The sequence below is a fragment of the Pseudonaja textilis genome, chromosome 12 (genome assembly GCF_049901715.1).
Source record: "Pseudonaja textilis isolate UNSWEBS1 chromosome 12, rPseTex1.2, whole genome shotgun sequence".
NCBI lineage: Eukaryota > Metazoa > Chordata > Lepidosauria > Squamata > Elapidae > Pseudonaja > Pseudonaja textilis.
Genome location: NC_142001.1, coordinates 19,018,175 through 19,034,677, shown reverse-complemented (window position 1 = coordinate 19,034,677; position 16,503 = coordinate 19,018,175). Strand labels below are relative to the sequence as shown.

General features: G+C 46.0%; 1 protein-coding gene across 2 annotated transcripts; it reads right to left on the bottom strand.

The window, feature by feature from the left end:
- Nucleotides 1-226: 226 nt before the first annotated feature.
- Nucleotides 227-10,182, bottom strand: SLITRK4 (SLIT and NTRK like family member 4). 2 transcript variants are annotated; one of them, XM_087941176.1, is made up of 2 exons: nt 10,091-10,182; nt 227-3,939 (listed from the first exon to the last, which is right to left on the bottom strand). In XM_087941176.1, exon 2 carries the CDS (start codon nt 3,886-3,888, stop codon nt 1,384-1,386), a length of 2,505 nt encoding a protein of 834 aa, XP_087797302.1. In that variant the 5' UTR covers nt 3,889-3,939; nt 10,091-10,182; the 3' UTR covers nt 227-1,383. The 2 variants fall into 2 exon arrangements, with proteins under 2 accessions (XP_087797302.1, XP_087797303.1); XM_087941177.1 differs by lacking the exon at nt 10,091-10,182 and adding an exon at nt 8,677-8,924.
- Between the last annotated feature and the right edge of the window lie 6,321 nt (nt 10,183-16,503).

Below are 16,503 nucleotides of genomic sequence, written 5' to 3'. Positions count from 1 at the left end.
AACAGCACCACAACCAATCAGAAATGTCTGTACACACCATTAACCTGTCTCATTAGTGACTCCATCAGCTTAAACCATTAATGAAATTAACCCCTCAAAACTGGAAGAGCTCTAAAATCTCAACACTGCTAACAAAAGAAAAAAACAGGACAGGCAAAATGGACTTATATGACACAGAAATGGGTGCCACAAATCTAAATAAGACCCTATGTGGTTTTCACAAAAGTAGTACAGAACATAATTTTATTATTATCATCTTCATCATCATCATTATTATTCTTAAGACCTGATCACATTGACTCTCAAATAAATCTATACATTTCATCAATAGTTTCTGTTTGGTATATTGGTTCTCTCTTTTTGTTTTTGTTTTTTTGTTTTGTTTAAATTATATTTAATGATTAATGCACCGTTGTGACCAGGAAAACAAATCAGGCATATTTAAATACATTATGAGGAGTACATAATTTTTCCCCTATTTAGTATACAAAGTACTTCATAAATATGAATTATATTACAAAAATAATTTCTGAGACGCTCACACAGCAAGCAAATTTTTGAAAATTTTGGACAACCTTGGGGGGTTGACAGGAGTTTTACCATGGGTGGGAGTTGGTTTGTCTTAAAACGTCAAGTATTTTTTTTCTTCCAGTCCTCGTTGCCACTTGGGTTTCGTCTGAATCAATTTTATGCAGATTTCTGGCATGTAATCAGATGGTCAAAATTGCTTTTGTATGGATGCAATGAACGGTAAACTTTTTTTTTTTTTTTAAAGAGAAGATTTCTGCACAATTTTTAAACATTATAAATCCAGTGTTTTCAAGATGCAGGCTGAAAAAGTAACCAATTTTACAATTTTAACTATGGAAAGGTTCTTTCGTTTGCATGCTTTTGTGGTTTGTAAAATCTCTTGCAATCGCGAAATCCACCACTTTTTATAGGGTTGAAACCAGGTTTGGTTCCTTTAGCAACTTTCATCCGTGTGGAATTCACCAGCACAGTTTCTTCCGCTTCCCTTAGTTTTTCTCTCTTCTTCTTCTTTTTCTTGTGCATTTGTTTGAACAAATCACAAGGAGATGAAAGTTTTGCAATTAGGGTAGAAAATATATATTCCTCTTGAGGTTAAATTCAGTGTAATATGTTTATAAAGCAACACCTTGGCAACAGAGTCTTTGCAGTTTTCCCTACCATTTCCACACTGGGCAGAGTTTTTAAGAAATAAAATCTATTTGGAGCTATAATTTTATCACACACACACACACACCCCTGGATTGCCTGCCTCTATGCCTATCGGGAGAGTACCATATTTGGAAAAGGAAAAGTCAACAAAAGGCACTTGCATCATTAAATAAAAGTCCTCTGTAAGAAATCAGATTGCACGGCCTAGATTTTATTCAAAGCCGTTTGCTCTTCGAGGACTTGCAGATAATCCGGGGAGCCCTGAAGTTTAGCTTTTAGCTCAAAATATTCACTTTTCCTCTGTTCCACCACTATTTTACTGTGATTTCCTCCTATTAAAGATTTGTTTTTTCGGTCCGGCTGTTTCTCTGGATAGCGTATCTCAAAGCCACTGATCCCTATACTGTTGTACTCCTTTTTGTTCTCCAGGAAATTCTGGATAAAGAGATTAGAATCCCGCCCTGGTAATAATTCATCCAGTTCGTCAATGGTACTCAGTCTTTTCCGGATATCCGTGTGGAGCAATTCTTTCTCCTTCTCGCTGTTGTTTCTCAGGATGACTTTCTGGCTCACCGGTTCGGCAAACATGAAACCCGTCTCGGCTTCTTTTAAGCCACACGAGTGTCTTTTGCTCATGTGCTCGATTGTTTGCGGGATGAAGGACTCGGCCCCCAAGGTGTCCTTTTTCTGGGCCGTGTGATCGTGCTTCTGTAACTGGAGCTGCATCGAAGTGCACTCGGGGTTGCCCAGGCCTTCGTGCTTGGAGGAGGGCTTCTTGTTGCGACGGAGAACGAAGACCAGGAGGCAAAAAGCTACGAAGACTGTCAAAATCAGGACCACCAAGATGCTCAAGATGAGGATGGAAAGCGGGACCGGACCACCAGGAGGGCTGCGGACAGGGCCCAAAGGAGTTGTGAAGGTCAGCACAGGGGCCGGGCTGGTGAAGAAAGATGACTTGAGGAGTTTGGGACACAGGATCTCATTTTTGAGCGACTTCAGTTCGATGTTGGCAAACTGCACGGGAGTCTCGCACTTGAGCTCCTTCACCACAATGCCATCGTTGAGTTTTTCCAGCCACAGCTTCAGGGCCACCAAGTCGCAGGTGCAGTCCCAGGGGTTCCCTTCCAGGTCAATTTGGGTCAAGGTTTTCAGGTGGTCCAGCACACCGCTCACAGGCAAGTACATGAAATGGTTGTTGCGCAGGTTCAGCCGAGCGAGCGGTGCCCGGGAGAAAATGTAGGCAGGCAAACTTCTCAACAAGTTGTTGTTTAAGTAGAGGAGTTGCAAATTGGGCATCAGGTCAAAGGTGCCAGCTAAAATCTCTTTAATGACATTGTATTCCAAGTAGAGGTACTGAAGATTGTGCAGCCCGGCAAACATCTCAGGACTCAGCCGCTCGATCTGATTGCCGTTCAGATACAATCTCCGCAAATTGGTCAGGTTGTGGAAAACTTCCCCTTGGATGGCCACAATCTGATTGCTGCCCAGATGGAGTAAATCCAGCCCTTCAAACTCAACAAAGTCGGACACCTCCACGTTCTTGATGTAATTGCCATTAACGTGCAATTTCTTGGCATTCAGAGGCTTAGGGACCAGCTCGGCCAGGGAGTGGATATTCTTCTCTTGGCAATTGATGCTTAATCCCAAGTCCGAAGGGTGGGTTTTGCAAATGCAGGGATGTGGGCAAGGGGTCAGAGGGGGCACCCTGGTCTGAAAAGACACGATTTGACTGAGGTTGCGGCTGGAGAAAGGTTTCCCAGCCACGATTCCAGAGATTTTGGAAGGGTTGGTCGTTTTGGGAGGTCTGGTGACCAACCGATGCATCGTGGTTTGGGTGGTGTGGCCGTTGGGAGTGCTGAAGCCAGGATCCAGCTGGGAAGGGGGCAGGATTCGGACATCAAAATCGCTCCCCGTCCCCATGGAGCAGAGTTCTTGTTTGTTGGTCTCTTTCAAAAGCCTCCCGTAGAGATCACTGGGGGTCTCACAGATGGCTTCGCCGATGTAGATGTTGTAGGGCATGTTCTCCAGCCAGGCCTTCAAAGGAAGAAGGTCACAGGTGCAATTCCACGGGTTGTCCTCCAGCTGCAATTCCACAATGCGCCCAATGTGCTCCAGGACACCAATGTAGGGCATTTTCTGGATGCGATTGCCCCGAATATCCAAGTGGGTCAGAGAAGCAAATCGGAAAATATTATCAGGTAGGAGAGAAATCAGGTTGTCATTAAGAATGAGGACTTTGAGCTTGTGAAGTTTATTAAAGGCTCCCCGCTCAATATATTTGATTAAATTGTAGTCCGCTTGGAGATACTCCAAGTTCTCAATGCCAAGGAAAGTGTCAGCACGAAGAACCTTTAATTCATTGTTGTTCAAGTGTAGCTGTTTTAATGCGCTGAGACCCATAAACGCTCCTCCTTCAATGTTCTGTAGCTTATTATTTCCTAGCTGCAGAGACACCGCATGGCTAAAATTAAGGAATGTGTTTGGGTACAGGATAATCAGCAGGTTATTCTGGAAGTTGAGGTGATATAAATAAGACCAAGGGGGCTTCAGCTGGTTGGGTCTGTAAACGGCCACCTTTTCACAGTTGACGTAAAGGACGTTCTCCACTGACACACAGGAACAAACATTGCAAATTTCCACCGAGGCGTCCGTTTCTGGATCCGTAGAAGAAGCTGGACTGGACAACACCAAAAAAAGCCAGAGGAGCATTTTTCTCAGATCAGCGATCAAGCCTATTGTTCCTGAACAAAGATGGATAGTCTACAAAAGACACAAAGAACATAGGTTTTAGGGACCAAAGTTCTGGAAGGGAAGGAAGAACTGATAAGACAATTAAGACGAGAATAAGCTTATTCATCCAAGGGCCTGGAGGCTAAAACATACTAAGAACGGTTGGCTGGAACTGGGTATGTCTAGTTTGATGAAAAGAAGGAGCAGGGTGGACATGATAGCTGTGTCCCAATATCTCAGGGGCTGCCCCAAAGCAGAGGCAGTCAAGCTATTCTCCAAAGCACCTGAAGGCAGGACAAGAAGCAACGGATGGAAACTCACCAAGGAGAGAAGCAAACCTAGAACTAAGGAGAAATTTCCTGACAGTTAGAACAATTCATCAGTGGAACAACTTGCTTCCAGAAATTGTGACTGCTCCAACACTGGAAGTTTTTAAATAAAGAGATTGGACAACCATTTGTCTGGAATGTATAGTTTCCTGCCTAAGCAGGGGGTTGGACTAGAAGACCTCCAAGGTCCCTTCCAACTCTGGTTATTCCATTCTATTCTATTCCAGGTAGGGTCATCTCTACTGTTGGATGCATTGTATAAGACCCCGAGGGAAGGCAGGGGGGAATTCATCATTCAATAATTCATCGTGATTTTATTATTATGCACACACGGAAGCTTCTGTTTGACAATTGACAAGAAGGGGGTTAGAGCAATTCATATATAGGGAATAGACAAACTCTGCATTTGAAATTAGAAATCTCTCCGTTTCGTCTTCTTCTTCCCCTCCTTTGTTCTGCTTTGCTTGGGGTCTTTCCATCTCTCCTTCTCGTGGCACATTCTCTTTCTCTCTATCTCTCTCCCTCCCTCCCTCTCCCTCTCCCCCCCTCTCTCTTTCTGACACACATGCATAATGCACAACGCCCCTCATGCAAAGCCTCTTCTTTGGCGAGGCCATGCAAAGCTTCATTAAGACACAAGATATGCTTGCAGCGGTGTTTATTACATTACAAACCTTTCCCCCAAAATGGCATTTATCCTTTCCTTCCTTTCCCCCCCCCCCCTCCTTTTTTTTTCAAGGTACACTTAGCATTCCAAAGCGTCCTTCCGTTTTTGCATGGTCCCTGAAAAGATTTTGATCACGTCCTTGGAAGCAACACACAATCCATCCCAAAGTCAAGAGAAAAGAGGAGGGGGAGAAGGGGAAGGGAGGATCACACAGAAAGAGGAGAGGCAGGTACGGATCCGAGGCTGAACATGCCTGTTCTTATAGACATGGGGACAACTTATAAAATACATGGATCAATTCGATGGATTAGGAGTTCTAAGCCGAGCATTGATCTATGCCTGATATTCTTCAATATCAAGGGTAAAAAAAACCCCAAAACCACAATGGTGCAGTCTGGGGAAGAGAATAGATGCCCATTTCAATGGCAGCATCCATCGTTTTAAGGGGGATCCAAGGATCAAAACTGCAAGCCAACCCCTTCATCTGAAAAGGAGGCCCATGTCAGTAGGGAGAACGTGAACTCACAATTCCTTCCAGTGATGTCATCTTGAAACTGCCTGGAAACTTTTTCCTTGCATACCTTACATAATTGGACCCAAAGACAGATCCACCTCCATTTACAAGAAAAAAAAAAGGCTGCTTTTAAGTTGCACATTTTTTTTTTTTGCATGACCCGGTAGCTTTTTCAAGCCCTCAGGACCAAAAGTCAAATTAGACTATTGCAGATGATGGCCATCAAGAAAGAGAGAGAGAGAGAAGGAAAGAAAGGGAGGGAGAGAGAGAGAGAGAAAGAAGGAAAGAGAGGAAGGAAGAGAAGGAAAGAGAGAAAGAGAGAGAAGGAAAGAGACAAAGAGAGAGAGAGAGAGAAGGAAATAAAGGGAGGGAGGGAGAGAAAGAAGGAATGAGAGAAAGAAAGAGAAGGAAAGGGATAGCCAGAAAGAGGAAGAAGGAAAAAGAGAGAGAGAAGGAAAGAGAGAAAGAAAGAGAAGGAAAAAGAAATAGAGAGAAGAGAGAGAAAGAGGGTTAGAGAGAGAGAGAGAGAGATGCCTTGTGTGCATGTCTAAGAGAGCATCTATGAATAAGAACAATAGGAATCTTGAGGAAAAATAACAATTGTGTTGGAGAATACAATAATAAAAAGAGCATTTATAGAGATGGTGCTGTCAGAAACGATACAAAATGGGATAAAATAAAAGAGGAAAGAGTGGGACTGAAAGGGAAGGCCAAGGAGATTTTGAAGGAGCTTTGGAGGAAGGTGTCCATGTGGCAGAGAAGGGGAAAAAAGAAGGAATAAGGTGGACCAGAAAGAGGGGGAGCGGGGGAAATGAGGTCGGAGCCTTGGTGAACTCCAAAGAAAGGTACAAAGAACCAGAGGCAGGAGTAGAGGTCAAAGTGATGGATTTGTGGGGAAAGGCTGAAGATGGGATGGAAAGCGGAGAGGAAGGGAGGAAGAAAGGAAAAGAAAGGAAGGAAGGAAGGAAGGAAGAAAGATAGGGGAGGAAGGAACAATAAAGGAAGGAAGGAAGATAGGGAAGGAAGGAACAATATGGGAAGGAAGGGAGGAAGGAAGGAAGGAAGGAAGGAAGGAAGGAAGATAGGGAAGGAAGGGACAATATAGGAAGGAAGGAAGGAAGGAAGGAAGGAAGGAAGATAAGGGAAGGAAGGAACAATATGGGAAGGAAGGAAGGAAGGAAGGAAGGAAAGGAAAGGAAAGGAAAGGAAAGGAAAGGAAAGGAAAGGAAAGGAAAGGAAAGGAAGGAAGATGGAGAAGGAAGGAACAATATGGGACGGAAGGAAAGGAAAGGAAGGAAAGAAAAGGAAGGAAGGAAGGAAGGAAGGAAGGAAGGAAGGAAGGAAGGAGGAAAGGAAAGGAAAGGAAAGGAAAGGAAAGGAAAGAAGGGAGGAAGATAGGGGAAGGAAGGAACAATATAGGAACGGGGAAAGAAGGAAGGGAGGAAGGAAGGAAGGAACAATATGGGAGGGAAGGAAGGAAGGAAGGGAAAGGAAGGAAGGAAGAAAGGGAGGAAGGAAGGAACAATATGGGAAGGGAGGGAAGGAAGGAAGGAAGGAAGGAAGGAAGGAAGGAAGGAAGGAAGGAAGGATGGATGGATGGATGGATGGATTTGGAATTAGCATGGAAAGCACCAGAGATGAAGAATGATTCGTGCTGGCCAACCTGAGGGCGATGCGTGAACACCGACCAGGAAAGGCAGAAGCAGCATCAAGGATGCTCTCCACACAACTGCTTTGCAACTGGGAGAAGAGACTCCGGGACAGGGAGAGCCTGGATGAGAAGGGGGGAGAGGAGGAGGGATCTCCGCACAGACAGCCCCACAGCCCGCCTCCCTTGGCCCGAAGGCCGCTCGGCTGGCTGGCTTCTCCCTACCTCGTCCCGGGGAGATGCGGGGCAATGTGGGTGGGTGGGTGCGGGGTGCGAGTGGCCTCCACCGCAGTGCTTCACCGCTGATGCCGCAGCCTCGCTGTTCCTGGATCGCCAGGTTCTGGCGGTGGCGACAATTGGGGGGGCGCAGTTCCCGAGGGAGGGGGGGAGATAGGCAGCAATGGAAACGAAGAGAGCAGGGTGGAATGGGGGTTTCTGTCGTATTTTCTGTCCTTTCTTCCTTTCTACGCTCTCTCCTTCTTCCTTCCTTCCTTCCTACGCTCTCTCCTTCTTCCTTCCTTCCTTCCTTCCTCCTTCCCTTCCCTCCCTCCCTTCTTCCTTGCTTCCCTCCCTCCTTCCCTCCTTCCTTCCTGCCTTCCTCCCTTCTTCCTTCCTATGCTCTCTCCTTCTTCCTTCCTTCCTTCCTTCCCTCCCTCCCTCCTTCCTTCCTCCCTTCTTCCTTCCTACGCTCTCTCCTTCCTTCCTTCCTTCCTCCTTCCTTCCTCCCTCCCTTCCTTCCTGGAGCCGGCCCACCCAAAAAAGATCCGAAGCATCGGCCGGCGGCCGGAGGAGAAGAAGAAGGAGGAAGGAGGAGGAGGAGATAACCGAGGCGCCCCCTACCCTCCCCCCCCAAAAACCCCACCATCTCCTTTTCGCGTGGATCTCCAGAGGAGGGGGACGGAGATCCACCGGCAAAGGAGGGTTTCATCCCACGCACACTCGCTCCCTCCCTCCCCCAAAGCATGCAGCTCTCCCCGCAGGAGAAAAACGCAACACCGCCCCCCCAATCTTCTCCTTTCTCCTCCCCTCCCCAACGTCGGAACCTCACCTCTTCCACTTGGCAGGACAGTTCCCAAATCGGCGCTTCTTGCAACCCCCCGCTTTTCTTTCACCCCCGCCCCGAGCCTCCCTCCCTCCCTCCCCCTCCCTCCTCCCGGCCCGCAGTTTCTGGGGTGCCTCCTTAAGCGTGCAAGGAACTTGTGCTCGCTCCCCCTCGGCACACTCGCTCACACTCCGGCACACGCGCCCCGCATCCACCCACCCACCCCCGCAGGCGAGCCAGAGCGCACCGGTGCAGCCCAGCCGGATTGGGGGGGGCGGGGGGGAGGGAAAGCGCCCCCTCCCGTTCCGCCTGTTCCCTTCCCCCTCCCTACATCCCCGTCGCCAATCCCGGGGAGCAAATCCCCTGCGCCAAGCCCTTGTCGGGATGCTCTTGCCTTCTAGACACGCATCCCCGAGGAGCTGGAAATTGCCGCTCTCCGCGCCGCGGAGCCTGGCATCCTCTTCCTCCGTTGGAAGGACGAGAAGCCCCGGGGTGGGACGGGGGGGGTGGGGAAGAGAAGCGGGGGAAAGTGGGGGGGTTGACGACGCCTTGGCTTAAGGTACTTACCCGTTCCCCGGCCCGCGCAGGCAAGGAAGAACCGCGCGTTCACACGACCCGCGCAGCGGCCCCGGGCGACACGCATGCGCTCCTGCTCCTCCTCCTCCTCCTCCTCCGCTACCACCAGCACCACCTCCCGCGCTCCGGCACGCGCGCGCCCCGGACGGCAGCGCGTCCCCGCCAGGGATGCTCCGCGCCTTGGCTCCAGGTTCACACGGCCGAGGCGGACGGGAAGATGCTCCGGCTCGCGCGCCTGCTTTGCGGGCCCCCCCTCCGTCAAGGCGCTTCCCCTCCGCTCAAAGTTGCGCCTCGCCGGGGTCAGGCTGGGTCTCCCCCCCACACACACCCAGCCAGGCCAGCCCGGACCGCGGTTCTTATTTCCTCCGGGGGCGCGCGTGCACACGCACACACACGCACACAGAGGAGTCGGGGGGCTTGCTTGGAGAGGAAGGGGGAGCCTTGGGAACACCCGCGTCCCCGCGCCTCCCGTCGGTGCTCCTTTCCCTTCCGCGCGGTCCCAGCCCGGCTGCGGGCGTCGCTGCCGCCTCGCCGCTCCTCGTGGGTCGAGTTTCTTGCGAAATTGCAGCTTAAAGCAAGCAGAAGCCGGAGAAGAGAGGGGGGGGGGGGGGGGGGGCGGCGCCCTCAAAAGCCCCCCAGCAGCTGGATTAAGCCTAGCCGCCTTGAGAAAAAATCTGGCAGGTCGTTTTGCAGATGGTCAGGGCAGCAAGAAGACTGGGGAAAGGGAAGGAGAGGGGGAAATGGGGGGGGGGAGGGGAGAGAAGGAAATAGAGGAGGAAAGGAAAGGAGAAAAAAAGAGAAAGGAGAAAGAAAAGAAACTAGGGAAAGGAAGGGAAGGGAAGAAGGAAGGAAAGAAGGGAAGGAAATAGGGAAGGGAAGGAAAAGAAAGAAGAAAAGGAAGGAAAGAAGGAAAAGGAAGGGAAGAAGGAAAGGAAAAGAAAGAAGAAAAGGGAAGGAAAGAAGGAAAAGGAAGGGAAGAAGGAAAGGGAAGGAAAGAAGAAAGGGGAAGGAAAGAAGAAAGGGGAAGGAAAGAAGGACAAGGAAGGGAAGAAGGAAAGGAAAAGAAAGAAGGAAGGGAAGGAAAGAAGGAAAAGGAAGGAAGAAGGAAAGGAAAAGAAAGAAGAAAAGGGAAGGAAAGAAGGAAAAGGAAGGGAAGAAGGAAAGGAAAAGAAAGAAGGGAAGGGAAGGGAAGGAAAGGAAAGGAAGAAGGAAAGGAAAAGAAAGAAGGAAAGGGAAGGAAAGAAGGAAAAGGAAGGGAAGAAGGAAAGGAAAAGAAAGAAGAAAAGGGAAGGAAAGGAAGGAAAGGAAGGGAAGAAGGAAAGGAAAAGGAAGAAGGAAAGGGAAGAGAAGGGGAAAAGGGAAAGGATTCAAATGCACAGCTATTCCACATGGAATAGTAACTGACCTAGGTGACTAATCCCAATTTTTCCCCAGGGTTCATATTTTCGGATTGTGAATCTTCTGGGTGCTTGCATGGTGGCATCTGCCTGGCAGGGGAAGAAATGGGGCGGGGGAGAGAGGGAGAGGCGGAGAAGGCAAACAGAAACCTCCCTCTTCCCTCCTCCTCCTCCCTCCACCCCACTCCGAAAATTACCCCCCCCCCCCGCTTGCAGCATCCCCCAAGTAGGAAGATCAATGCCTGGACAACTCACTCCCTTTCTTTCGTTTTATTTTCCTTTCCTTTCTTTCCTTTATTTTCCACCCCCCAGGTTCCCTTGGTCCAACCTTCTCACCTTCTCTTTTTCAAAGAAGAATCTCTCCATCCAAGGTAAGTTTTTTTTTTTCCCTCTGCACCTGCAATTCAGTCAACAGCTGTCCTGGGGTTGCAAGGTTGGGGTATTTTTATGAGCAACCCCAGAACTGTTTTCCACCCTCTTAATGCTGTTATTTTTTTCCCCCTTCTTTAACGCAAACTACAATAAGCTCATTAAGATGCTTGTTTTATTCTCATTCCCCCATTAGCTCTCCTTGGCATAAGGATTTTTTTTTTTTAAAGGCAAGGGATATCTTTCCTCAAGTACTGGGACAGAGTTTCCCCCAAGGAAGGACAATAAACAAGTGCAGGTAATAGAAGGATCCAATATGTACAGATAAATTTAATCCAGGCAAGGGAGAAACTGAGAATATGCATGCCTTCCCAAAAGCGAGACAATGTTTCTTTAAGATTCTGTGTTCCCCAAAACTAGCAGTTTAATCTCTCTCCCTGTTCCCCTCTCTCCCTCCCTCTCTCTCCCTCTCTCCTTCCCTCCCTCTCCCTTCCTCTCTCTCCCTCCCTCTCCTTCTCATACTTTTTTTAACCTATTAGTTTCAGTGCATCCTGCCAGTAAATCATTTGCACTTTGGTGCAAATTTGCAAGTGCCCTCTTTGATGAAAAAAACACAACAGCAGGAAGATACCAGGAGTGACCCAAAGTCGTCTTAATCCAGGTGGTTTTGCTTCCCTGGGAAAGTTTGCAAACTTTGGAAGGAAATAACACTGATGTTAGTGCTTTCCAGAGTTCAGGAAAAGATAAAAGTCTTTTTTCCCCCAACAGAATGTTCTCATCCATTCTTCTTCGGTTTTTCTTAGAACTGAAGAAACTCCTTGGATGAGAAGCGAAAAGTCTTCAAAGGAAAACCAGAAAGTCCAGTTGCCTCTTGAAAAAAGCACGTTTGGCAGAAGACATTTGGTTTCCAGGCTGGCTGAATCAGAGTCTCTTCTCTTTAGATTGTGCATGTTGTAAGTTCTCTTAAGTGTTAGATTGACTGTCATAAGAACTCTTACCGATGAATTACAATTTCAGATGATTTCACCGGAGGACCAAGTGCTGATTATATCAGGGAGTTTTCAAGCAAATCCAACTTTCCATTAGCAGAATGTTGACAAGGAAGGAAAATATTTTTATAGTTGTATTCTTTCTTTCCTTGTGTGTCCTGTCACACTTGGCCAATAAAGAAATCTGTCTGTCTGTCTCTCTTTCTCTCTTTCATCTATCTATCTCTCATCTGTCTGTCTGTCTGTCTGTCTATCTATCTGTCTGTCTATCTATCTATCTATCTATCTATCTATCTATCTATCTATCATATCTACCTACCTACCATCTGTCACCTCTCTCTTACCTACCTACCTACCTATCTTCTATCATCTCTCTCTCTCATCTATCTATCTATCTATCTATCTATCTATCTATCTATCTATCTATCTATCTATCAATCATATCTACCTACCTACCTGTCACCTCTCTCTTATCTATCTATCTATCTATCTATCTATCTATCTATCTATCTATCTATCTATCTATCATCTATCTATCTATCTATCTATCGTGTTCTTTCAAAAAATCCTCAAAGATGAGAACAATCTCTTTGAAAATACATCAGGTATCATTCTAATACACACAAATGGTGCCACCAAGTCTTTTTTTAATGGAGAAGGATAATTAGCCAAACTCTTGCTTGGTTTCAACACCATCCCAAGCCAATCCCCAACCATTCTATGAAAGCTTGGAAAACCTCTCGACTCCATTTTTGGACTGTGGAACAAGCCAGTTGATCAGGCTTTTCTGAGCTAATGCCAACACATCTACCTTCTTAGTTTAGCAGCTATAAAACCTTTCCCCTTCTCAAAGCCAGGTCTACATTCTTTTACAAGGATCTAACCATATCCGTCTAATCCCTGATACAACTTTAAATCTTCTGATAAAAATGGGGACATCCCCAAATTTCATTCAAATTAGCAATGCGGCCTGAGCTGATTTCACCAATACATTGTTTCATTCATTCGTTCATTCGTTCGTTCATTCATTCATTCATTCATTCATTCATTTCATGCATGCATATATACATACATATACATACATATATACATATACATATACATACATATATGTATACATACATAGTTCAGTAGGACCATACCTGGTTCAGTAGGACTGCTTACATGTTTATCTTGCCTTCAGAAGTCATGGGTACTTGCCTTCAGAAGTTGCCTTCTTAAATTATAGGAGCTCCATCACTGGAGGCTTTTAAAATGCAACTGGACAGCCACTCGTCTGAAATGGCATGGGATCTCCTGCTTGAGCAGGGGTTGGACTAGAAGACCTCCAAGGCCCCTTCCAACTCTGTTACTCTGTATCTTACACTCAATGGCCCCTTCATCACCAATCGTCCTGGGTTCACCCAAGGTGCAGGGTGCTTTCTTTTGGGCCTAGCTTTTACAAGAGAAATCCAACTGATAGAGTAATTTGAAGGACCATCCAGTTTAGACAAAACTCAGAACTCAAATGATGAATCCTACAGCTTCCATGGTTTAAAAAAAAAAAAAAGGCTTAACAAGGCAGGGATTTCTAACTTCTGCCCGACTGCAGGTGTGGTGGCGATACCCCTAAGTTCGAAAAAAGGCCCGCAACCGTTGGTTGGCTGGCCAAACCTGCTGTTTTCGAGCCCGAAGAGAACTGTACGTCTTCCTTATGGCTTCCTCTTGCCTACAAGAGGCTCAGCTGGCCAGTTAGAGCAAGGATGGATGGCTGAAGGGAGAAAATCTTTTGCTCAAGGGAAAAAAAGAAAAGGCTGCATCGAATCTCTCTGCATGGGCAACCATTTAAAGGGCTGATGTGAGAAGAAGCAGCGTGAGGCTGTAAATATTCGGGAAGCCTCAGCTCCGGCAACTGAGCACTGTGCTAAATAAAGCAGAAGAAATGTTGTCCAATCTATGGCACTCTGCATGATTCTGATTATTTCCAGCCAGCTTCCTCCACTTTCGGCAGAAGGTTTCGGGAAGGGATAGCGAATTACCTATCGGAAAGCTGGCAAGGTAAGGAAAGCGGCTCAGAAACACACCCCTCATTCCAGATGTTCAGTCATGGGCCTTCCATGGCAGTCGTTATTCACAGCAAATCGTTCCACGGGAGAGAAAGAGAGAGAGTTGGACTATTCTCTTGCATTGCTTTCTTTCTCTTTGGACTCTTTGCTGGTTAGAAGCACCCAAAAGCAAGATGAGACACAATGGATGGAAACTAACCAAGGAGAGAAGCAACCTGGAACTTAGGATAAATTTCCTAATGATGAGGGACAATTGCCCAGTGGAATACGTTGGCTTCAGGAGTTGCAGGTGATTATTCCTATTCCTATTCCTATTCTATTCTATTCTATTCTATTCTATTCTATTCTATTCTATTCTATTCTATTCTATTCCTGTCCTGTCCTGTTCTCTTCTCTTCTCTTCTCTTCTCTTCTCTTCTCTTCTCTTCTCTTCTCTTCTCTTCTCTTCTATTCTATTCTATTCTATTCCTGTCCTGTCCTATTCTATTCTATTCTATTCTATTCTATTCTATTCTATTCTATTCTATTCTATTCTATTCTATTCTATTCTATTCTATTCTAGTCCTGTCCTATTCTATTCTATTCTATTCTAGTCCTGTCCTATTCTATTCTATTCTATTCTATTCTATTCTATTCTATTCTATTCTATTCTATTCTATTCTATTCTATTCCTGTCCTATTCTATTCTATTCTATTCTATTCTATTCTATTCTTTTCCTATTCTATTCTATTCTATTCTATTCTAATCTATTCCATTCCATTCCTATTCCTATTCCTATTCCTGTCCTATCCTATCCTATCCTATCCTATCCTATCCTATCCTATCCTATCCTATCCTATTCCTATCCTTATTCAATTCAATTCTATTCTGTTATTTCTATTTCTATTCTATTCCTAATCTATTCTATTCTTATCCCTATTCTTATTCCTATTCTTATTCCTATTCCTATTCTGTTCTGCAAAACACAAGATGAGGTTCCCTCTTCATTGGGTGAATTGAGCGATGCTCATGCTGTAGCTTAGCTACTGGACTTGTAGTGTAGTTGGATTTGTGTTGAAACATTGGCATCTGTGGAAAACTGGCCGAGAAGGTGAATGTGCAGAAGTCCTACCTCATTTGTAGATGCCAACACACACACACAAAAAGTTAGGTCTTGTGGAAGGATACCACATCTATTGTAGAAAGCCTCCTCAGATACTAGTAGGTTTGGAAGACCCAGACTGAGGTTCGCTCTCAAGTAGGGAAGGGCTTCCTAAAGGAAAAATTGGAAGTGGGAGTGTTGTGTGTACGTCACTGAGATTCTGAAGGAAAGCTTGGATAGAAGATGGGATGGGATGAGATAAATGAATTGGATTGCTATCCCAAATAAAACAAACAAATAAACTCCAACAACCTCCTCCATGTTGGAAGGAAGCAAGGTAAACATAGGAAAACAGCCATAGGTGGTATTCAGCCGGTTCTGACCAGTTCTAGAGAAACGATAGTGGAAATTTTGAGTAATTCAGAGAACCGGCCAATCCCACCTCTGACTGGCCCCGTCCCCATCTCTTCTCTGCCTCCCATTGAGTCCCAGCTGATTGGCTGGGTCTTCTTTGGTTGCCCTGCACAGGAGAACGGAGCTGGAAAGCAGGTTAGTGGGGTGGGGAAGGAATGGGATTTTGCAGTAACCTTCCCATCCCATGCCCACCAAGTCATGCCTCCAGAACCGGTAGTAAAAAAAAAAAAATTGAGTCCCACCATTGGTTCTCATAGAAACCCACGTTTCCCATTCTACTCTTCCATATCCATCACCTACCATTGTAATTTCATACCGCTACTCTCCAAAAAAGCACAAGAGTTCTTCAGATATTTTAATCCATTTAATTTAAATCCCTCCCAATGCACTCGAGGCATCTTTTGACGCAGAGCTATTACGAAGGCCTGGCCAACAAACAGTCTCAAATTAAATCCCTGATTATTATTATTATTATTTTGTCCCAGAAGGGATGTGAAAACCCCTTACTCACACAATGCTGGAGAAGTGCATCGGGAGGCCACGGTAGTGCTCGCTGGGTTGTGGTTGCTGAATGACACGAAACCGTGCGAGTCCGTCTCCCGCTCTTCATTAATTCCCTTGAAGGGATTGATATGTTTCTCTGATAAAGTGCAGGCAGGAGATACCAGGAGCTCTGAATGTCTGGCTGCCTTTAATCAGAATTCATGTTAGAGGGATAACATTCACAGGAAAAAGACAATTAAGATAACTGCCTAGGCTGCTTGGTCATATTCCGCTTTAATAGTTTCTTCTCATGCTTTTTGCGTCTGGGTATTCTGTTTAATTTGACCCAGGTTCACATTCTCGATTAGTTACAATAGTGCTTTTTGATCAACTACCTCTGTTGTTTTTCAGGTGCTCTTTGCTAAGGTTTCTTTAGGGCAAGGACAGCCAACCATGGCAATTTTAAGAGGTGTGGACTTCAACTCCCAGAATCCCCCCAGCCAACTGGCTGAGGAAGTCTGGGAGTTGAAGTCCACAAATCTTAAAGTTGCCAAGTTTGGAGACCTCTGCCCTAGTCTGAAGAATGAGGAAGGTGACCTTGATGGAGATATGTAGGAACTTTTGCTGTCTTCCTTCAAAGCTCCCTCGAAATCATCTTCCTTACTCCCTGGACCAGGGATTTCCAAACATGGCAGCTTTAAGGCTTGTGGACTTCAATTCCCAGAATTCCTCAGTCAGCCCTGATGTTGGAGAAGGTTGGACACTTCTCTTTTAGAGGTTAGGAAATGGCCTACAGTCCCATGAGTGATTCTTTAACAGATCATTAACAAATTAACCGAGTTGGAAGGGACCTTGTAGGTCATTCTAGTCCAATCCCCTTTATTGTCTTTCAGATAGAATCACAAAAGTTTGCACATCAAATCAGTGCCCAAGAAGGCAACTAAATCTCCTAGGTGAGATATTGTGTGATATTGGTTGTGAGATATTGATTTAGTCTTGGCTCAGGAAGTCCATTGTGACTGATATAGGAAGAAGTATT

Excerpts from the sequence above, each read along its gene's own strand:
- SLITRK4 (XM_087941176.1), bottom strand. The coding sequence starts at position 3,888 with ATGCTCCTCTGGCTTTTTTTGGTGTTGTCCAGTCCAGCTTCTTCTACG.